Source organism: Neolamprologus multifasciatus, chromosome 17, assembly GCF_963576455.1.
Source record: "Neolamprologus multifasciatus chromosome 17, fNeoMul1.2, whole genome shotgun sequence".
In the NCBI taxonomy this organism is placed as follows: domain Eukaryota; kingdom Metazoa; phylum Chordata; class Actinopteri; order Cichliformes; family Cichlidae; genus Neolamprologus; species Neolamprologus multifasciatus.
Genome location: NC_140455.1, coordinates 26,990,956 through 27,014,146, shown reverse-complemented (window position 1 = coordinate 27,014,146; position 23,191 = coordinate 26,990,956). Strand labels below are relative to the sequence as shown.

Here is a 23,191-nt window from a genome sequence, read left to right as displayed (position 1 = left end):
ACAAAACATTTTGTACTTGGAGATTTTTTGGCTTTCCAGTTTTCTTATTCATTTAAGTTAGATAAGTTAGATAGAAGTTAGTGTTTTCCCTGTGCCAAGTGGCGTTTATCCATGTGCTCTGTCCAATGACATCCATGTTATGCTAAATAGTTTAAGTTGACTGTAGTTGCACATGTGATAAAGCTTTGAGTGCTGTATAAGACAAGGAAAGTGCTATACAGCTGTGAGTTCGTTTCCAAGAATCGGAATGAGTATTGATTAAATAATGATATATACAAAAGAAAAATAGAATGCACACTCCTGTATCCAGGTTCATTTTTGTGCTGTAGCATTAAGGTGCAAAATTGACACTGGAGCTGATCAGTTTCTGTGAGATACAAACAGCCTGTCAAGGGTAGAAAAGGAGCACCTTAGGGGGATACAGCCCTAGTGACAAGCCATTGTACCTCTGAAGGAACAATATGGTACTTTATATTCTGTAAGAGAGTGTAGAGTAGGATAATATATCAGTCACCAAGCTCTCTGTAGAATATCTTATTTTCCTTTGATGCAGTAAGTACATTTTGCTGACTTCTGTACTATTTCTTCATGCAGTACAGAAACAAAGGGCCTGTCCTTAAATATAAAGACATGCATATATTCATAGAGATGTTTCCAGACTTTGTAATACTGCAAAGTAAGTCTAAGAAAAACTACTCTCTCATGCATCCCGATTCAATTTAACGCCTGTAAATTGTATAGTATTCTTTTACCTTCTAAATGTTATAAAACTGTACTGAATTTCATTCAGATTGTTTAAGGTGCATGGATTGTCTTTTTATTTTACACAAGTGGAGATTCCCTTTCTATGAGCCTGATATTAACGGTTGTAGCCCAGCATGCAGCATTAGCAGACGGCCCCAAACTCGCGTCACACCACTGTACCGGGCTGTTCGCAATCACGGCAGTGAGAGCAGGAGATGTCAGTGGACACTATAATTATATTCTGGATGAAAAGCATGGAGGCCACTGCGCTCATCCATCTTCAGAACTGACATATGGAAAAACTGGGAAATGAGAGGAAGCATCCAGACCTTGTCCTTGCCTTGTCAGTCACTTTGATACACAGAATAGCTCAATCCCCTTACCTGGGAAAGACAGAGCAGCAGGAAAACTGCATATATATATATATGTGTGTGTGTGTGTGTGTGCATACCATATGTGCATCTGTTTGGATGCGTGTGTGCGAGAGGCATGGTTGGAAAGAGAGGATGACAAGATAGATAAAAAGGATAGAAAAGTTGATATGCAGAGGGAATGTCAGTCCATCTGAAGGAATGTGAAAACCCAAATGAGACTGAACTAACTCTTGAGCTTATATTCGCTTTATAAATGCATACACATCCATACACAATATGTTTTCAGTGACTGCGTTCATTTTTCATGGTTATTTGTGTCTCTTCAAAAATAATTCCCTTTGATCACCTGTTCCTTCTTTTTTTTGTTCCTTTTATCGGAATCTGACTTTAATCCAGCTGCATGCCGCCTGTTGGTTGTCTTAATATCTCTCACCATAACGGGGGCTCTAGCAAAATGCAAATCGGAACGACTACATTTAGATTCATAACAATGAAAGGGAACGTTGTAAGCAGGGATCATGGCAGGCTCTCTTCCCCTAAAAGAAGTCTTCTGTTTTTTCCAGGCAGGTCTATTTTCTGCATGAGAAAAAGCTCACCTGCAGCTGAATGTTGAAGGAGCACACTTTCCCTCTTCATTATTCATTGCTCATATAAGCTCTATTTTAGAAGTAGCAGACCTAGCTATACCCATTCCCAGAATTCTTTTTTCTCAAGCTTATGTGCTGCCATATATATATATATATATATATATATATATATATATATATATATATATATATATAAAAGACCCAGGCCTCTTGTGCAGAAGAAGGCGGCAGAAAGGTTTTTGTTGCCATCAAACCTTTTTTTTTTTAAATTATTAACTCTCTACATTAGCAGAAATGCAGTATATAAGTATGCTTTTATTAATGAAGGCTTTTTTTAGACAGACAACTTAAGACACAAACTAAAAGTTTATTGTTGCAGAGCCCTTTGTCTTCCTCTGAAGAAAAATCGTGTTGACTTTGACAACATGCCCAGTTGTTATCACAGTTACTTTTAGCTGGTGTGCAAAACCGGCACAAAGTCAAAGTAAGTCTTTCAGGAAAATCTGCTGATACATGTTGTTCTTATAATAAACAGAAACAGAAACGTCATTGTGTCTTTCAAACTTCATCAACATATCATCAAAGATTAGTCAGTCCCATGTGTTTAAAGGCAAACGTGTGCAAATATAACAGCTACACTCTACACAGCTGGGTTTGTGGTCAATATCACTTTTTTTTTCTTGAAGGCACTTTTTTGTACGTCTAAAAGTGGCAGAAATAGTCCAACTGAAAGAAAGAAAAATTGGCAGTGAGAGCAGTTTAAACCATGCTTACTTTTGTCTTCAACACAGATGCAAGTGTGTGTGCATTTCCATTTGAACATCCCAATGCCCCGGTTATCAGGGTGTGACGGAAAGGTGTTTCAGAAGCTTCTTGTTTCAGAGTGCTTGTCTTCTCTGACAAGCACTCCTGATAAAGGATACTGGCAGATTAAGTGCAGCCTTACTGAGCCACTAACATGACTGCTTAGTCATGTTCTTCTATCAGCTGACAGGGGAGCATTGAAAACTACTCTCAAGGTGACGTCAGTTAGATCAAAATGTCTTCAAACACATTAGATGATTAGAGAAACAGCTGATATTTGCTATGTGGACAAAAAGTATATAAATATATTATTTGTTCCTGTATATTACATGCCTATAACACCTCTTTTTGTTTTAAAGTGTAAAACGACACGTCCAGTACACTCCAACATACAAGTATTCACACAAGCAGGCGCACATTTAGTGACATTTGTTTTGGCTGCATGACTGTCCCCCCTACGTCTGTGTGTGTGGGAGCGTGTGTCACTATTGGCTGTTAACTATCTTGTTTTTTTCACATTTTCTCTTCTAAAGATTTTGCTGTAAGAAGTAATGCCTTGATCTTTTTCTTTCTTTTTTTTAAACTTTTGTACACTGTGGTTTTATAAGCTGCTCTGTGCTTTATGTTTTCCTGGTTTTCATTGTCTGTCAGTGTCTAGACAGACAAGAAAGGCATTCATAACAGAGCAGGCAGACAGATGAACTGTTGAGTGATGAGGCACAAAAAAGAAAAAAGAGAGAAAGGGTCAACATCTTACCACTAACCCAGGCAGCCTGGAGAAGAGGTCAGAGCTCACCACGGATGCAGCAGACACCTCACTCTGCATTTTCTCCTCCTTTCTGCAGCGATGACCTTTCTCCAGACTCGTCTATGGTTCAGGAAGGGAAGGGAGGAGAAGGAGAGCTGCAGAGTGAGGCCCAGTCACAGCCACAGCCACAACCTGAACTGCAACCGCAGCCCCAACAACAGCAGCAAGAGACTCAGCCACAGAGTCAGCCAGCACAGCCCCAACCACAGACTGAGCCCCAACCGCAGATTCAACCTCAACCCCAACCCGAAGTCAAACCTCAGCCAGAACCTGAGCCGAAAGCCCAGCCTGCACCAGAGCCCGAGCCTCAGCCGCAAGTCAAGGCTCTGAGCGAGGCGGCCCCACAGGAAGCCCCCAAAGCCCCTTCACCGTGCCGAGAGGAGCAGACGGTTGCAGAGAAAGAGAATCAAGAGTCAGAAGAAGTTGTGGAGGCAAAGACAAAGCAAGAGGTAGAGGAGGCGCAGGCCAAGCCACGCGAGGTTGAAGCAGCACAGGAGGAAGAGGACGAGGAAGGGGGAGGAGCAAAAGGAGGTGGCCCGGGGAGGAGAGCCAGTCTGCACCACACAGCCTCGCCCTTGAGGGTGCAGCGCAACGGGGCCGGCTCGCACTCCGCCTCCTCTGACTATGAGCTCTCGCTTGACCTCAAAAATAAGCAGGTAGGGTTGTGTTGGGGTTGGGAGGGGGCGGGTTGAGTGTTGGTGTGTTGTGTTTGGGAGAGGGAGGGGGAGGGCAGGAGGTGCAGTAGCTTGGCTTGTGTGTATTGTACGTCCTGTGGTCTGACATTTTTGTGGTGTTTCGTTTTGTTTTTTTTGTCTGAAGAGAAGGTCAGGTGGTTTGTGGTCAAAGCTGGTGTCTGACTTTTTAATTTTGTTTTAATTTTTTAAATTTGTTCGTTTATGTTTTTGTTCGTTCGATGTATTGATCCCTATTAGCGCTTATGGGCTGTCAAAAATATTTCCTTTTCTCCATTATCATAAACCATCATCATCATTGCCATGTCATCACTTCATTGACATCCTCAGTTGTCTTCATCACCAAAACCGGATTGTTTTTTTCAAACTGTGATTTTCTGAGAATACACTAAACTGTTTTCAGGTGCAGGCTGCTTTACTATTCTAGCAAGGATGCACAATTACCCGTCAAAGTCGATGTAAAAACAATGTCACAAAATGCAAGTTTTGTATTTGCATGACTCCTTTAAAATTTGTATATTTTCTAATGCTATATAATTTATCAGTGGATGGTGAAAAGCCTTAACATTTGTGGAGAATAAAAGCACATTTCATTGCAGCGAGTTAAACCGACTTTGTCCTGAACTGTAAAAAGTGACTGTTTTTCTGCGTGCATTTTCATGTTCTTGTGTCTGTGTTCTTATCACGCTGTTCATCAGGAGCTCAGATATCATCTACATTACATAATCATCAAGAGCCATCAAACATTAATTTTCATTATCATCCATCTAAACAACATTCTTCAGTCCATCGAGCTTCGACAAGGTAAGATGGCAGGTAAGGCCCCTACCTGTGGGGCTCCTCACCGTTTTTGTGCTGGATTAATTATGTAAAAGGGCCCTCCACTGAATTTTAGATCCATTTTAGATTCAGCCTGTAAAAAAAGCACCCTTGAGGGCTGAAAAATGCATTTCCATAAACTGCTGTTTATTTAAAGCCTTTCAAAGAGAGTCAGTAACTATAGATGCTAATAAAAGCATGGCCAACTTTAAAGCTAAAATAAACCTGTTTACAGCCGTATATTCTGTTGTCTCCCTAGTTAATTTTCCGTTTCATGACAGTTGTACTGGGGATGGACGTTTTCATAGCTAACTTGTTAAATTATTAGGGCTTGAAGTTACTGATGCATTATTAGGGATGTGGTCAGTGGGCTGGCTGTTGGCTAGGCTTCACCATCTGCTAAGGTGAAGTGCACTTCTCAATCTGTGTTTGTGGATCTGGTCTTTTTTTGCGCCATTTTAACAGAGCTATCTAAACAATAACTGCATTAACACACTGCACATGTGCTCCAGTTTTGGTGTGTCAAGGTGTAATGTATAAAGCAAGTAACACTGTAGAGGGATCTTGCTCACCCAGCTTCCTACTGCTAACTAGCTAAGAACCCGGCACTCCCTTTCTGCTAAAAGAAAACAAACAAATGAGCAAAAAAGAGCTGCAGTAGTAGAATCTGTGTTTTGAATGTGAATCCAGATTTGAGGTTATGATTTTGAAAGAAAGCCATGCAAGACTCCTTTAAACTGCCTTGTGGAAGTTGTAATATCAAGTGTAAACTATATCCAGGCCCCCCAAATCTATTCGTTTTTCCGAGTTTTGTTTTCAAATTGCTTCCCTATATTAATGTGCAATACTAATTTTGCTGGGATCCTCTGTATTTCAAGCAGAAACTTGTCAGACTTGAGCCACTGTAATGTACATCATGCAGGTATTTTTTCCAGGTATTCCGAGTCCCTTGGTTCAATTTGTTTCTTTTCAAGGTACACCTCGGTCCCTCAAGTCTTGACTTCTATTACTGTCCCTGTAAGTGCTGTGCGGCACACTTGGCTGCGCTTAATCAATAACCCAGAACAATCAGTAAACATGGTCGCTCTAGTGTTAAGTGTTTCTCAGAGTCAGAGAACCAGTGACACACTGTGAAAGGAAATTTGCTCACAGGTGACAGGGGAGATGTCATTTGGATTGTGTCCTTCTCTGCCAATACATATTTAAATTTGCAGAGTGAGAAGAACACACAGAAAACTGCCAGATAAGCCAGCAAAGCATTCATTCCAAGCCACTGAAACTAATATGTCTGAGCTGGATAGTTTTCCCATATTCGCTTTCCCTTTCAGCTCCATTTCATTCAGTTTTGATTGCATTTCCTCAGTTGTCACTTCTCTAATTGAGGCTCAAGATTCTTTTAACCTTAACGTCTCTTTCTCACTTCCATTTTCTCTCTTTTAATCTTACATCTGAAGGTCCCCCTTTCCTGCTATCTCTCTGTCAACAAGGCTTGAGATACGTGATCAGCTAGATTGATCTTCTGTCTGTACAGCCTGGGGTGCAGGGGGCGTGATGGATCTCCAGATCAATGTCAGAGTAATTGGATCTGTGGGGCGATACCTTGATAACTGGGGAAGGACCTCATGATGAAGTATTTGAGCATTAACTCACTTTAGTTTAGCATTCAACCTCCAGATCCCCCTATTACTTTTTCTCTCTAAATAGGGTTAAATTTAAATACATAATTGTTTAAATTTAAATACTAGTCAATCCATGTAATAATACATACACTTACATGGAAATGTACATTATATTTGTTTTGCTCATAGCTCACTCATATAAGATGAGCCTTTTGTGTTGCCTGCCTAAAGTTGCTGCATACCTGCAAGCCCCTTTGCAACCCTGCTCCACTCAGGCTTGGCATTTTCATGCTGTCTGACTTAATCAGTGTCATATCTGTTGTCACTGATGCTTGCTCTACACTTACACCTGCTTGTTCTGCTGTTTTACCTGGGGGGTTCTTGCTACAGCTCTGCTGGTTTCCCATGTGTGCACATGGAAAGGCAGGGAATATAGTCTCCAAACATTTGCTTTCTGCCCTTTCAGTTAATTTTTGTCAGTTTAAACTCTTCTAGCTGCAATCCTAGTCACACACAACTGTGTGCACTTTAAGTTGCTCATAAAATGGAGAGGTCTTGAAGAAGTAAACAACTCATGCAGAATGCACAGCACTTTGTTTTATAATGAGGTGATGTGACCTTTACTTCTGCTCAGTAGCTGCTGCTAATATCTGCTTCAGCAGTTCATATTTCCCAAGAATCAAAAAGAGCACTGAAAATGGATTTGATGGGCTGCCTTCACTCATAAATACACTAAAAAGTGCAAATGCATGTTATGTATCTCACAAAGCCCAGGTTAGGGTTTATAGTTGTTGTTGTTTTTTTCATTCCACAATAAGATGATCACTTTTCTTCTTTTTAAACAGCTCATGCAAAATTTAGAATTTTAGGGGGTTATTGTTCTGCAGATGTCCGCAGCAGTGGATTACATCTGATTTTGGCCACGCTGGGACTTTGTTTGGCCAAGGCCCATCAGTGTAATTCTATTTTTCTATTAAATTAAGATAGTGTCTGCATTAAAATTTAGTCACCGCTGAGCTTTTTCTGTAAATGACTTTGGTCAAGGACGCATGAGCTAAAAAGATTTCCATCCTCTGATGACATCAAGACTTTTCTATTGTCATCCTCATTTACTCATACAGTCAGCATTAGTTGTGTCCCAGTTTTGCTGTTATATAATCATCTCATTAATCATGCAGATGTTTCTGCGCTGTAAGACTGTGCATGAGCATGAAAGCTAATAATCATGGTTTGAATTTCCACCCCTTATTTCTGCAGCATGTGAAAAGATCATCTGCAGTTTTGTTCGCACAGCTCAGTCTGTGCCTGCACGTTTAAGGACGAAACTCGACGAATCAGTATTTTAGGGCTGTTTGATTTATAGGGACTGTAAAAAAGGCAGTATTTAATCTCAGGGTGGGTAGTATTTTACAAGTCTATGACATTACTTAGCTTTGCAGGTACAGTTCAGCACATTTTGTGTTCAGAAAAAGCCGAGCTAAGCTAAACTAATATTGCCTCATAGATGAAAGGAAGCAAATAAGAGTGATCCCAAGTGGATAAAAAGGAGATAAATGTTACCACTGAAAAAAGGTGTTTAGAAAGCATTTTAGTCAAAGCTGTCTTCAGCGTTCTGCAGGAATGTATAGTGAGGTTAACTAATTTTTGATTATCAAGGTAATCGGTATTCTTTAAGAAGCCTTCACATATATAGTTTTACAATTAGGTTTAAATGTCACAAGTTGAATATAGATGAGGCTTTTCTAAGAGGCCATTTGTGATAATGATACCGTAGAAGGAGGTGGAGATAGTAATCATGGCACTTGACTCTAAATGGCAACAACTGGCATTTATTTGCAACCAGTAAAAACAAGCAAAAAAAAAAAAAAAACTGTGTACTGCACCTTTAGTTGACCTTTCGGTTTTGAGACACATTTCTATTTGAAGCAAAAACTTTCAGACTAAAACATATTCCTTTTCCAAAGCCCCTGGGTATTAATATTTCATGTATAGACAGAGAAAGTATTTCAAACCAAGATATCTATCATCCCCATAGCATCTAAAGCCGAGAACCTGTCTCTGCCTCCGCAGCCCAAAAATATTTGAAATTTGCATTTTGAATTCGCACTTGTGTTTAAGTAAGATCATTATCTTAATGTGCTAAATCTCTATTAAACCCCCTGTTTGTTATGGGTCGTCTATTTGACTTCAAGAGGATTAGAGACCGGTGTCCTTGACTTCAAATATTTACGTACCCCTTCTCTTCTTTTTGTTCACCTCAAAGTTCAAGCAAAATCTGTTATTGCACACTCTAATTTTATTCTGCATATTCTGCATTGTGGCACCGCTTTGTGTTGCATAGTTTTTCTCCATTTTTGTCTGCCTCATTCAGAGGGGAACATGAGGTCAGCATGGTGCTGATCTCTCCGTCAGAATCGATTTAGAGACGTGGTGTGAGAGAGCGGTGCCATCGCCGTTTTCTCAGACCACTGTGTCTCCAGAATAATCTCTCCCTCCATCAGCGCTTAGTGAAGTGATCAGAGGTAGAAGTGACAGAGGGCTAATGGGGAAGATTTTCAACAATGCCATTCTTGGCACGGTCATCTGTCTCAACACCTCTTTCTATACCTTTCTACCATTCTTTTTTTATACACGTGTCTCCTTTTCTTTTACCACATGCATTACATTTGGAGTGGATTAGCATGCAGCCCTTTAAATGACAGCTTAGGATTTATTAACACACGAAGAAATCAGAGTTTCCTGAATATTTTGCTGCAATTGCTGACTGAGCAGTAAACTGGAATTTATTGGATTCCCGAGTGCAATCGTCACCAAGTGAACCATTTTGCATCACTGTAACTGGTCTTATAGTAACATTAATGGACACAGCAGGCAGTCGCTGTGAGTTAAAAACCCACTGCATGCTGCACCAATGAGCCAACAAGCTGGCTTTGGAAGACACATCAAAAACATTTTCTCTGTGTCACGAAACTTGACTCCAAATTAATGATGGTTTGTCCAACTGGCAGAAAGAAAAGGTTGAAGGTTTTAGACTTTTTGAATTCAAGTCATAGTTCTAAGAACCTAATATTTATGCAGTGCAGTTAAACAAGACACAAGTACCACCTACATCTATAACCTTCGCATTACTACTGAGAAATAAACTTATGAGGAAGAATGTAACAGTCTGACATATGTGCAGAGCCACACCAGTACCCATAAACCAAGCTGGACTAGTGTTAACATAGAAGGTCAAGGACAGAGTTGCTAAATCTGCAAAGGTCCATCTTCCACTGGGTCTGATGGGTCCTTAGAGATGAAATAAAACAGGTAACACAGACAGAAGCACTGTGCACTGTGTTCTGGAAACATGCACTTTGCACCTTTGACTGGACTGTCCAGTGAAAGTGGTACACAGCATTTGAAGTTCCAACACAATCCTCGTTAGAGCTGCCATCAAATCCTGTCTACTTTCCTCACTTTCTTCCTCAATCCATCATGTTCCAGCTCGTCCCGGTGGCTGTAATTCCATCTGAATGGCACAGTGTATCAGATACGCACTCTAATAACGAAAGCAACGTGACCCAAATGCTTTATTCATCATCCCCGACCCGGCTTACGCGGAAGCCAAAACAAACAAGCTCGACTGCTACATTTAATCAAATGCAGCCAAGCTGACAGCCCTTTTTTGCGCATTCAAGGGCACCCCTGCAGTGGAACTCTGTAGAATTTGTTTTGATGAAGGACACCTCTGCGAGTAACGAGGTCAATCATATTACCTCAGCGCCTGTCTTATATATAAAAAAAAAAGACTTCACAATCTCTATTTTAGTTTCCGCACAGTCATAGTGATAACGTCTTGTCGTATTAAGAGTGCATGCAGCACAGAACAATCCAGATTAAAAAACGATGAATATTCAGGCTGAGTTCGACTGGTCTGCAAGGGATGACAGTCACTGAGAAGTCGCCATCAGCAGATACAGTAGAGCTGTGAACCAGCATCCTATTCAGACTCCACCTTAATATTCTCAGTACGTTTCACTTTGCTCACAGAGGCTCTGCAGTGAAATGTAAATGGAGTAGATAAGGTGGATTTTCAGTGTCATTCCACTATTCTAAAGAGCTTTGTATGTGATTCGGTTCCTCCAATGACAATGACAGAGGCTGCATCTTGCTGAATTAACCACTTATCAAAAATTGCAAACCCTACAGCCATTACAGCCTATCAGTGTTTTTTTTTCTTTTGCAGAAGTCTGATGGTTTGGTGACTTTGTCCAGGACTAAAAGGAAAGCAGATTAGCAGCTGAAAGTCACAATTTGATCCTTCTTAGCTGCAGTAACCATTCACTCAATTGCATTTGAATTGACAGGAAGGTTATTTTGTACAGATCAAATTTATCCTCTTGTACACATCACTCTGATATAAGAGTTCAGCTCTAAATCCGTAAGAGAATCAAAGGAGGAAAAAGCAAAGATGTGAATTCTCTCAGATGAATACTTTGCTTTTTATAAAGTACATTTTCATGCAGAATATTTTGAACATTTATGTATTCGTTGTGTTTCTTAGTGATGGACTATAACTCTTTTTTATGGAAAACAGTTTTCCACTTCTTATTTTGCATAAAATTATATTGCTGTTAAGTCATTTGACCAAGGTAGGATTCGTTTGTAGTTGAATCGAGGCAAAGAGGAAGCCTGAGTTTCTTGTTCACCCTTTCATTCACCAGTCGGATACTCAATTGGTCCTGGTTTAACTGATGTCCCAGCTTCACAGACATGACTGAAAGGTAGCCCATCTGCAGCCATTGACTCATAACCTCCAGTCAGGAGAATCGCTTCAGGACAACGTCCTCAGCTGTCCTTTCTGGCATGCAGCCGAACTTCAGCTACGTTCTCAGTCCTGGAAGTATTCAGTTTTGTTTAGACAAGCTTGATGGAGCGTGCAGCAGGCAGGATGTATTTGTTGTGAATCCACCAGGCGATTAGCTGCTACAATGCCAACGTGGACTCCATCAGACGTCACACGGACTTTGATCTAGTGAAGTGACAGAGACACTTGTGTTCTCGCACGCAGCTTTGTGTCTAGAAAAGTTCAGGGCTGCGGTGCATGTGTAGAAATGTCTTGAGTGGGTTTTTTGTTTTGTTTTTTGAAAGAGTCACCCACTCACTCATGAGAGTAAGTGGGTGAGTCTTTCAATGTTTTTTGTAGGTGTTTCAGTCCCTGCAAGGCAAACGTTCACCATGAATGAGACTTTCACAAAAATCGTGCTAGTTCTGTTTGTAAAACGGTGGTGCTGTTCTTTCAAAGCTGAAATCTCCTCCACATTAATGCCCTTGATAAAGTCAGATGAGCAACAGAATTATATTCATTGATTTGGTGCGAATGAAAAGGACTTTGGAAGATAAGCGCTCTTTCTGGGCACTTCCAAAGATACCCACACCCTGATTGTTCTGGGAAACTCAAAGAGGTTTCATCTAGTGTTTGAGCTGCTGTCAGATGAGGAGGGCTATATTACATCTCTATCTATTTCCCACAGCATTTGAGCAATTTTTCACAGGCAAGATTAACGGCCTGTTCCGTTTCAGACAATTTAAAGTTGTGTGGAAGACTTCTCTATGGAATTCATGTAGATTATGAGCTCTGTTTGCTGAAGAAATAGCTGGATGCCATGACTCAGCTATTAGTGTGGTTACAGATTCAGGATACATAACAAAACCAGCATGGAAAATACATTTACTGACAATATTAAACCATGACAATATTATTTAGATTTGCTGATCTTTAGTATCTAAAAATAGGCAATGTTTTTTTCTTTTTCCAACTAAATAAACTTATTTTTTCTTTAAGTCTCCACGTGATTAGTATTCCACCAATGCACGCCTATATGCATTGTACACTTACAAAAAAACATTGAATTATAATAATACTCTTTTACCTATTCGCATGTATCTTGTATTCGTTGCAGTTTTAAAAAATATTATACAACTATGACTCTCATATTTGGTCTTAATAATTGCTGTCCTCACTTTTACTATCACTGACACAAAATAAATGTTTCACCAATTTCTTTTCGTTCTGTATGTCTCTTTCCATTTTCTTTAGATCGAAATGTTAGAGCACAAATACGGCGGACACCTCATCTCCCGCCGTGCTGCCTGCAAGATCCAGACTGCCTTCCGCCAGTACCAGCTCAGCAAAAACTTTGAGAAGATCCGCAATTCACTTCTGGAGAGTCGACTGCCTCGACGCATCTCCCTGCGCAAGGTCCGTGTGCAAAATACGGAGGGTTTCTCTGCTGAACGGGCCCTGGCAGAAGGCTGTAACCTGGCAGGCATCCCACTGGTACGCTCACCATCTTTGCCTGCCACAGTTGGTGGCACCCTAACTGACCTGGAAGACTCCTTCACTGAGCAGGTCCAGTCATTAGCAAAGTCTATAGATGATGCACTCAGCAACTGGAGTCTGAAGACCATGTGTTCACTCCAAGAAGGCGGCAACTATCAGTTCAGTGCCGATTCCTTTAGCGCAGCAGCGGCAGCAGCAGGGGTTGGAGGTGGTGGAGAAGGCGGGGGTGGGGACGTGCAAGACTCGGTAATTCATCAGGGCTCCGTAGACCCAACCGACCTCTCAAGGAATGCAAGCAAGCTGATGATGGCGTTTCGAGATGTGACGGTGCAGTTTGACAGTCAGAACTTCCGCGTTTCATCTTCAGTTAGGGAATCATCCACTTCTGTCACCCTCAACAGTGGCACCCAACAAGAAGGAACCTCCAGCACTGTCACCACCACTTCCACGATAGCAAATTCTGCACCAGGCACTATCACACCCGGTCCTTCACAAGAACCCCCTCCTCCACCTGCAGACATCCTAGCAGAGCCCAAAGAACTCCCACCCCCACCCCAGGAGCCTCCACCACCACCAGAATCAGAGATAGAAGGCAGCGAGCAGGATGTTGAATTCCCTGCACCACCTCCTTCTGAAGAAGAGCTTGGGGAGATGGAGCAACCTCCTCTGACCCCTCTGGATAAGATGGCATTCCCCCAAAGCCCAGAGGAGGTTGTTGTGGTGGTACCGCCACCACCAAGAGAACCAACTGTGGCCCCTCCACCACAGGAGACTATAGTGCTGGGTAGCTCTCCTGCGGTGGAGCCTTTGGATGTTAAGAGATGTGGCTCTGAGACGGCAGACAATAGCTCAGAGCAGATGAGCAGCAGCAGCACATCGACGGAGGCACGCTCGACGTCCGAGGCGTCGTCCAAGGAAGCGTTGCAGGCTATGATCCTCAGCCTGCCACGCTACCACTGTGAGAACCCCGCTAGCTGTAAATCACCCACTCTGTCCACAGACGTCATGAGGAAACGCCTCTACCGCATCGGCCTCAACCTCTTCAATGTGTGAGTAGCAGATTCCTTCATTAGTGCTTGTGGTTCTATGGTAACAGAAATTACAATCAGCTGCCGGTTTGTTGATGAAATCTCAGTATAATTTATAGCTTTTGAATTAGTGAACTGTTGGGTGTTGAAGTTACATCATAGTAATATAGTTCTTTTCAGATCTGCTCAAGTTTTTACACTAAAGTTATTGCCAATATTAACACTCTGGTATTCATACTGCAACCACATTTGCAACTTCTGTTGTATTTTCCTGCATGCCTTCATAAAGTCAGCGGAAGAAGAAAAAAAAGAAAAGAAAACAAAATGTGCTCTGAAAGCTTATTTATGTCTGGAGTGTTGCACCTTTTCTCTCATTCTGAATCCAGTTCCCCTCGCTGTCTAGTGAAGAGTGACAAAATCAAAACAAGCTAAAAAGTTCCCAAAATGCCCTGCAGACAGGGGCAAGGTGGTTATATGGCAGTGATAGATAGAAAGAAAAATGTTACCAAGGTAACAGTGCAGTGCATGGGGAATGCACTTGTGTTTATGTATTAAGTAAAACAAAACAATGAATCCTGGAGATGTGTGCTTGGTGACATCCAACCACCAGTAAATTAATTACTGAAACATTTAATCATAAACAGAGTTTACATATGAAGAATTTAAGTTAAAGCTAATTGTGCTAAGTACCCAACAGCAGACTTGGAAGGCATTAATAAATGGAGAAATTTACCATATGCCCTATTAGCCTTTCACCCAGAGCATACCCTAAAGGGCCTAAACACCCCACATATTCTAATAAATGAACTGGATTCATGTAGCAAGCTCAGCTCAACCGCTGATTGAGTTGCTGGGTAACAGTTAGTTGGAATGCATGAAGGATGAATCCCCCAAAATAATGGCAGCGATCCACAAAGCCTAAAATTCTCATTAGTCATTCTTCTGCGAGTTGCGAATGTAATTAAAAGTTCCTTCAGCATTGTGTGAACCAGTACCTTGGGAATTGGGATGAAAAATTTGTTAACATTTCAGCCTGAGCAGGATTGGATTTTTCTCTCTGCCACCTCAGCCATTTCTGTAGAAGCTCTACACGCTTTCCAAAATATCTTGCACTGAAGGAAAATACACTCTTCTCCCTTGGGTGTGAGATTTTGTGAGGATATTCACCCAGTTAGGCCATGTCACACATATTTGCGAGATTGGAGCTCATAAACACACATTATCTTTTTTCTTATAATGCCAAGCTCTGCAGAGCCATAAATGTGCACAATAAAGCCTATTAACTTTGACTCAATGCTGGAATGAGACGATGAAAACAAGAGAAGGAACGAGCTGTGCTCTTAGTGAAGAGTGAGCACAGAAGGAATACCAATGTGGGAAATATCCAAAATTTAGAAAGCAAAAAACGATGCTACAAATGATACTGTTTAGTATTTAGATATTATTTAGTATTTAAATACTATTTAGTATTTAGATACTATTTAGTTTTATCTTTGACCTTTTGATTAACAGCAGACATCATTTTACATTTTGCCAATTTGACAAACTCAGACCAGTGAACACATTAATATTGTGATTGGTGACAAATTAAAGGAAAAACCCAATTACCTGACACTCATAGTAAAAGGGTCAAGAGGTAATGCTAGTCTACTTAGAGGTGAGTTATATTTTTGAAATTTTTCTATGCTGACTGGTGTCTTTTAGGATGACATTGCTCCAATATAAAGAGAGCAAGAAAACATTGTGAAAATGATTTAGATGTATAGCTACATCTAAATCATTGTTTTCGTTTTTTTTTGTTTTACAACTTTTTATTATGTTTCTGCTAAAACTAATACATCAATATATATCCAAATTTGATGACCGTTTTTTATGATGAGAAAATCCACCTGACTATTAACATTAAAAGCCTCTATTTTTCCTAAGCTACAATTTTGCTTGATTCAGTGGAAACCCGGAACACATTCTGTGTAAACACATTTCTAATGCAAGTGCCAATGTTTTTAAAATCCTTTCTATTAATATCTATGTGTGGTACCTTGAATTAAGCAACTAAAGCACCCGAGAAAGCGTCTGGAAAGACTTTGGCCGAAATTATTTTAAAAACAGGTGACAAAAAGAATCCAACCTTTAGTCTTCTTAGCATTAAAATGCAACATGGCAGCCACCCATTGCCTCTTTGACACTTCCTGCACTGGCAAATAAATGATGCAGATTAATCCAATATAGATATAATTCCAGGTGAATAAAACAAGCTGTTATTTATGTGTAGAAAGTGTTCCTGCTAGATCCAGTTACAATAAAGGTGGGCTTTGAATGTAGGATATGCTACGTACATTTAATCCAGTTTTTCAAACATGTCTGCTTTGATAGTTTTAGTCTGACATGCAGGTGGAGTGGCAGAAAAAAGACTGGATGTAGGATTTATCTGTTTGCTCAGTTGAGATACTGAGTGTTTAATGGCAGCCCCCAGTTTGATTACAAGCCTCTGTGACTTTTGAGCGCAGCTTGTGTAGCCTTTCAGTCATCGTCTTTTGATCAAACACCTCGAAAGATAAGCTGACTTTTAATAAATTGGCTGAGAGGAAAGAGAGAGATAGAATGATGAATTAGGAGCAAAAAAAAAAAAAAGGGAGGGAGAGGCTTGTGGCTTATTAGTTCCACCAGTTCGTATCCTTCTTCTAATACCTTTGCTGTTGTATCCTTTGCATCTTAAACAGGGCTGTTTGCTTTGGGCTAAAACTTTAGGTATTGCTTGATCATGCAGACAGAAAAGGCTCACAAATATGCATCCAACTGGGTAGTGTAAACAGTGAGTGTGCACTGGTCTGTGTTTGTCTTGCAGCGGGGGGTCTATGCATCACCTTTGAAAGGGGAGCAAGAAGGGTTGGGGTAGAAAGTAAATTAAACAGAGGAAAGTCCAAACATTGGTGTGTGCATGCGTGCATGCGTGCATGCATGCGTGCGTGTGTTTGTATGTGTGCATACTAGAATAAAAAGGCAAGACAAGTGAGTGATGGAAATGTAGTGCAAAAGCAACAGAGAGGAACTGAAAGAGACACAAAAAGGTAGCGCAGGGAAAAGGTTGAGAGAAAGACCACTTGATAAAGTTTCCACCTTGTGTGTGGCTGGAATGACAATGACTCCATTATGTGAGGAGAGTGTGTGCCAAGGACACTGCCATCACACAAGGGAGCTGGTAGAAAGTCTTCAACAGGGAAATGTGCAAAGAGGAGACAGGAGGATGTGTGACATTAATGACAGATTCCTGAGTAGATTTCTCTTTTGGATGCATGACTTCTCAGCTTAATACGGCTCAGTTAGACATGTCCTTATTTCACTTTTCCGCGCGCATACATTCTGGTGTAGTGAAAGTATTGATTAGACCGCAGAGGAGGCCCAGCTTGCATAAAAATGGAGACCCGTAACTGCTTTTCAAATTGAAGAAATGGCGACATGTGAGATTTATCAGTGATGTGAAGAGTGAGCATGTGAGACAGACATATCAAGCAAGGCTAATTAACACAGCAATTCCACAAGAGGGTTTCTGCCAATCAGTAGACGAGGACTCCACAAGGAGGGGTCTTGTTTGTTTACTTGGGCATACACCAACCTTTCCTGTATTAACATTCTACCCTCAGTGCTAAATGACCCAGCATATAATTACAAACGCTGAAATCCAGATGGTCAAACAGAGGAAGCAATTTTAATTTCTCACAGAACCCAACACCTTTTACCCTCATTTGCTCCCAATATTTAAAGAATAAGACAGGCCATACCGCTTTTTTTTAACCTATTTCATTAGAACAAAAAAAATGCTTTGTAACAAGTGCTATCAAATGCCATCTCTTAAATAGATAAATAAACACAACGTGTCATCTTTGTGTGTATATGTTGTAAAAAGTAGCAAACTTGTGCTTTAACAACCAACCAACCTAAGGACGGTAAAAGCAGGCATGTGACTGCAAAAGCTCTGCAAAAGCATGTTTGATGGACACGAGCAGTTTGGTGCAACAGTGGGTCCATGTTAATGATTTGGGGTTTTGAAGCGTTTACAGGTACAACACACAATCGTGTTTCCACTCAGAGAAATGCACAGGGGTGCTAACCGGCCATCAACCTGTCACGGGTTAGTAATGGAACAGAAATCTGTGCATCTGGAGAAATAGGCAACATGCAGTGCTGACACTTAAGCTCTTGTAGGGCCCATAAAACGCAGTTTTGACAGCACATCTGTCCATTAGCAATAAAATAGCGGGCCAATAAAAGAGGGTATCAAGGTGGTAAGGGAGAGGTGTATTTATGGCGAGGTCGTACTACACCGAGATGTTGCAAAAGAAAAATAAAAAAATACAAAAAATAAATAAAAACTATGCCTGCTCTGAGGAGGCAAGGGGGAAAGACGCCTGGGAATGTAGCACTATATTTAGAAGTTGTTGTTTTAGCATGACATCTGGGTCCTGTCTGGCACTTACTCTTCCCTTCCCCATGCTTTACACGGGTGTGGGTCAATTTGCTGTGTGTATGTTGTGCTCTTGCTCTTTTTTTGCAGTTTTTTTTTTTTTGTCACGCCTAAACTTTGTAAGAACACGGTTTCTGTTCTTAGCTGTGAATAACATCCGGCACCATCTTGCAAAAATCCTCAAATAAAATACTGACCGATATAATCTTAAAAAAAAAAAATAGCATCTTTGCTCTTAAGGCTCAGATTTGATAAGGGAACATTCTGGAAAAGAAAATAAATTGCAAAACACTCCACAGCATGATGAAAGGATGAAAAAGCAAGAGTGAATCAACAGTGCTTTCACGATCTAAACTTAATGAGTTTACCTGTGCAGCAAAACCCTTGGCCAAAAGCATAGTGCTTGCAAAAATTCTTTAATATTTATTTTTAAATAAAACTGCTCTTTGGACAAGTTGATGTGTACAGGCTTATTCTGCACTGCTAATCCAAATCTTACACTTCCTGCATGATTTTGCAGTCCCCCCCCTATCTTTTTCTGATTACGAGTAATAATCGCCATGTGGGATCCATCTGTTGTTGGGCAAACATCAAATGAGTGATATCTGCCAAATCCATTTGGCGAGACAGCACCTTCAGCTGAGAGGTTGAGACGCTGAGAGTGTGCCGAGGCTGTTGCAGCAGATGCTTTCAGGCAGTCCAGTCTGCGCTCATCGCTCTCACTCTTTGTCCTCACCCTCCCATTCCCGCACATCTGCTCAGTCTGGTCCTCTTCCAGTCTTCTCTTTCTATTCTGCCCTTTATCCTCCCCTCTGTCCTGCCCTTGCCTCACTAAACCCATTAGCTCTGGTACACACTCTCTTATGTAAAGGCTGTAGTTTAAACACTGTATGAAGACTGGAGTGGGACAGCTGTGACCATAATGCAGCAGCCTCCCCGGAGCAGCTATATGGTTATAAATAGTTAAGATATTACTCCTGTATTCATATATAACTTTGGCCATGTAGTCAACTGAAAGCTCTTGAATCTCCTGAACGGATGCTGGACAGGGAGATGTACTCTCTTTTGAAAACAATGATTCATGGGCCCGCTGAGATATTTCGACAATTTTCTGAAGCATGAGCATGTGAGTGCACCTCATCACTCAGTAAAATAAATGTTTCCATGCACTACTCATGCATTAAACACATACAGTCCCAAATGAGTTTTTGTCTCTGTATCCAAGGGATACTGGCATTCATTCACATATGTTAGCTTGATGAATTATATGCCTCTTCTGGAATATGTAAAGAGCAATATAGTGAGGTAACCATGTGTTCGTCCTGTAACGGTGACTTTATACCTACATGCTTCAAAGACTTAAAAGAATTACCACCAGTCACCAGTTGAACACATTAGGTACCAGAATGAAGCACTGCGAACTAAGAAAAGGAGTAAACACATTATAAGAACATTTTACCTATCAAGATATAATAAAAAAAATGTAAAAATAGTCCTTACCAGGTTAAATACAAATACAACAAAAACTAAGCCACCAAGAAGATAGGTGCTGCTAATCAAATGCTAATAATTGATAATTAGCAAGTGTGAGCACCTTTATAAAAGCAGAAGTTTTGGAAGTTTGCTGGTCTGGAGCATTCAGGTGTGTTTTAACATAATGTTGCAATCTTAAAGAAGCAGCTACTGCTGTCCATCTGTCTGCAAAGGGCTATAATACCATTTCCAAACAATCTGAAGTCCATCAGTCTGCAATGAGAAAGATTATTCATAAATGGAAAACATTCAAGACCAGTCCCCCAGGAGCACATGTATTAGCAAATCACCCCAAGGTCAGACCTTGCAATGTTCAAAGAAACTGCAAAGAAAATCCAAGAGCTTCATCTTAGATTCTACAGGCGTTAGCATGTTAAATGTTAATGTTCATTACTGTACAAATTAAAAAAGACTGAACAAGTATTGTTGGGTTTGCAAAAGTTGCATCTTAACCAACCTCAAGACTTCTGGAGACCGAAGCGAAGATGTTTGTCCATAATGTAATCATGCACCAATCAAATGATCCAAATCCCAGAAGAAAATCTATAACAGAATGGCTGAAAAAGAAAAGTATCATAGTGTTGCAATGGCCAAGTCAAAGCCCAGAAGTCAACCTGATTGAAATGAGAGCTAATTTTTGAGAGAGCCCTACATAAATGAATGACCACAAATCTCAATGAAGTAAAATGAGTCGGCCAAAAGTTCTCCACAATGATCTGAGAACCTAATGAAGTCATACAGAAAACATTTCTTTAAAGGTGTTGCTCCTAAAGGTGGCTCTAAAAGCTGATGAATCGTAAGTTAAACTTTGTTTTTCACACACTGCTTCTACATTTTGGCTTACAGTACTTTTTATTAAATAGATAATTACACATCATGTGTTATCATAGGTCAAGAGTTCTGAGGTTGTATTCATTTTAGAACTTGGACTATATTTGTATAATATCCTGTAATGTAATGACTGTACATTAAAGAAAAATTCATGTTAGCCAACAACTAATACAAAGTATACATGTGATCCAACAAGTGCTGTTAAGAAATACTTCAGTATTTATTTGGTAACAGATGGCCATGCCAGTAGCAGCTGCTATATGTGAGCAACAGAGTATTAAGATTAAACCAGCTGCTGGTGTAAAAATAAAGTGAAGATAAATAAACTTGATCCCATGATACTTGGATATAAAGTCAATGCTAAAACCACAGAATTATCAGTATAGAAGTATTTTTTATATACAATCTATATCTAAACTATACTGTATCAGAGGAAATGTAGAGCATAGAGTTGACAAAGTGTTGCAGTGATGTCTGTTTAAACCCAGTTATAATTTAACTTTGCAAACCTTGTTAACATTTTTTGAGATTAGCCACCATAAACTAGCATACTAGTCACACTAGTTTAAATAAGGCTAAAGGCGCAAAATCTTTGAGCATGTGCGCTTTTTAAATTCCACTATTCAGATTCAAGTTGAATTTGAATTTATTTATTTAAAAGGGACAGTGCAGTTTAACATAATCCAAGTACAAAACATGAAACTGATGTAACGCACATAAGTTTATAGCTATAGCTAATTTTCAACAATTGTCCCTTGTTGGGCTTACAATCAAAATAGATACGTTTTACAATAAAACATACATTTTCATAAAACCAAATTACATCACAATGACAATGAATTAAAATAAAATTAAAAATCATTAGTTAAAATGACTACATCTCTGATTTCTCTTTAACCAAACTTTAATTTAAAGGATCTGATGTCTGTAATCAATTTGATTTCGGTTGGAAGTTTGTTCCACAGATGGCAGGCCTTTATGGAAAAAGCTGACTGACTAAATGTAGATCTGCGATATGATATCTTGCAGTTGCTGTTCACCATGCTCCTAGTAATACGATTACTATCTTGTCTCTGGATGTATCTATTAAGACACTCTGGGGCCATCCTATTTATACATTTAAAGACTAATTTAAGAAAGCACAAATGATAAAAACTCTTAAAACTAAGTAGATTATATTTATTTAAAATGTGACAGTGATGTCACCGAACAGATTTTTTTATCCCTTATTTTTAAAGATTGGTTATATAAGGATACCACAGGCTGAATTGTAGATGGTGCTGCTTGGGTCCAAACTGTCACACAATATGAAAAATGAGAGAATATCATGGAATGCATAAATAACTGAGCTGCTGAAGTGGGTATATAGTGCCGAATTAACTTAAAACAATTCAGATTAGCCTTGACCGTCTTAGAAATCTACTCTAAATGCTTCTCAAATTTAAGATGTAAATCTAAAATTATTCCTAAAAACTAAAATGCTTTAAAAAACAAACCAACAGAATAGGCAAAATTTACAGAAATGCCACCTTGAGGAGGAGACACTTGTAAAATTGACCAAAATTATGAATCACTAAGTTGCTGATATTTGCAGAAACAGCTTTGTAATTAGGTTTTAGTTGCTGTACACAGTAAGCAACCTAGGATAGATACCTTTTTTTATTACCAGTGACACTGTTACAAAAAGCATTATTTATTGTCCACCAGAAATGACTCATTAACATGCTGTTTTAATGTTCCAAAGTATGTTCTTTGGAGTGCTTTATCTTGTTTTCATTTTTCAACCTAACAACACACAAAAACAACAAAATAAGACCATTTAGTGAGCACAAATTACATCAACGAGTTAGATACTAACTGCCTCACTGATGTGATCTAACGAATTTGGAATCAATTCATAGTTTCTTAGCATTAACTAATGGCCATTCACAAAGTGTATAATAGCTCTAAAAACTTTACTTTTCATACAACATACTTCAATACTGAAAAAAGTGTGTCCGCTATAAAGCTAGTGACAAATGAGTGGCATCGTTTTGAACATAGCCAGTCTGGTTTTACTGATGAATTCATCAAAATTGTATCACATTTGAATGAAAAATGTAAGCAAAAGTCAAAGTTTGAGGGGTTTTTTTCTCTCATGGTGAAATAAATTCTACGGTAGAGCTATATTTTATATCTGTGTATATGTGTGGATTTAAAGTTGCTTCCTAAGGCGGCAGTTGTGATTCTTGTTCTATCCTCTAAATTTAGCAGAGTGTTGTGTTGTAGTTGTTAATTAAAGTTGTAATTCAGCAGGGGAGTAACTATACACAGCCTTATGTATGTTTATTTACACTAACACTCTGTAGGTGTACACTGTAAGAACTCAGAAACTATAGATTGTCAGACCAAAATCCTCATCTTTGCAAAGAAATACTTACAGTATATATTGTGGATATAAATTCTAGCCCAGTTATTATTCGACTAATTAAAAGATAACCAAAAAATAGCATTCTTGTTGAACACTTCCTACAACTTTTGCAACAAAGGATTACCTATTTTTGTTCCTATTTCTGTCACACTGGC

The 23,191-nt window shown here is 39.7% G+C and overlaps 1 protein-coding gene and 1 long non-coding RNA gene across 3 annotated transcripts in view; both read left to right on the top strand.

The window, feature by feature from the left end:
- Window positions 1–23,191, top strand: part of iqsec3a (IQ motif and Sec7 domain ArfGEF 3a) — a 129,998-nt gene that overhangs the window by 60,697 nt on the left and 46,110 nt on the right. For both annotated transcript variants that reach the window (XM_085139087.1, XM_085139088.1), the window contains exons 3-4: window positions 3,355–3,973; window positions 12,530–13,821. In XM_085139087.1, the coding sequence (XP_084995213.1) occupies window positions 3,355–3,973; window positions 12,530–13,821 (1,911 nt within the window). The remainder of the gene's footprint in view (window positions 1–3,354; window positions 3,974–12,529; window positions 13,822–23,191) is intronic.
- On the top strand, window positions 13,828–22,418 carry LOC146499533 (uncharacterized). Its single transcript, XR_014870446.1, has 2 exons — window positions 13,828–14,355; window positions 14,411–22,418. It is a non-coding gene; the product is annotated as an uncharacterized LOC146499533 (long non-coding RNA).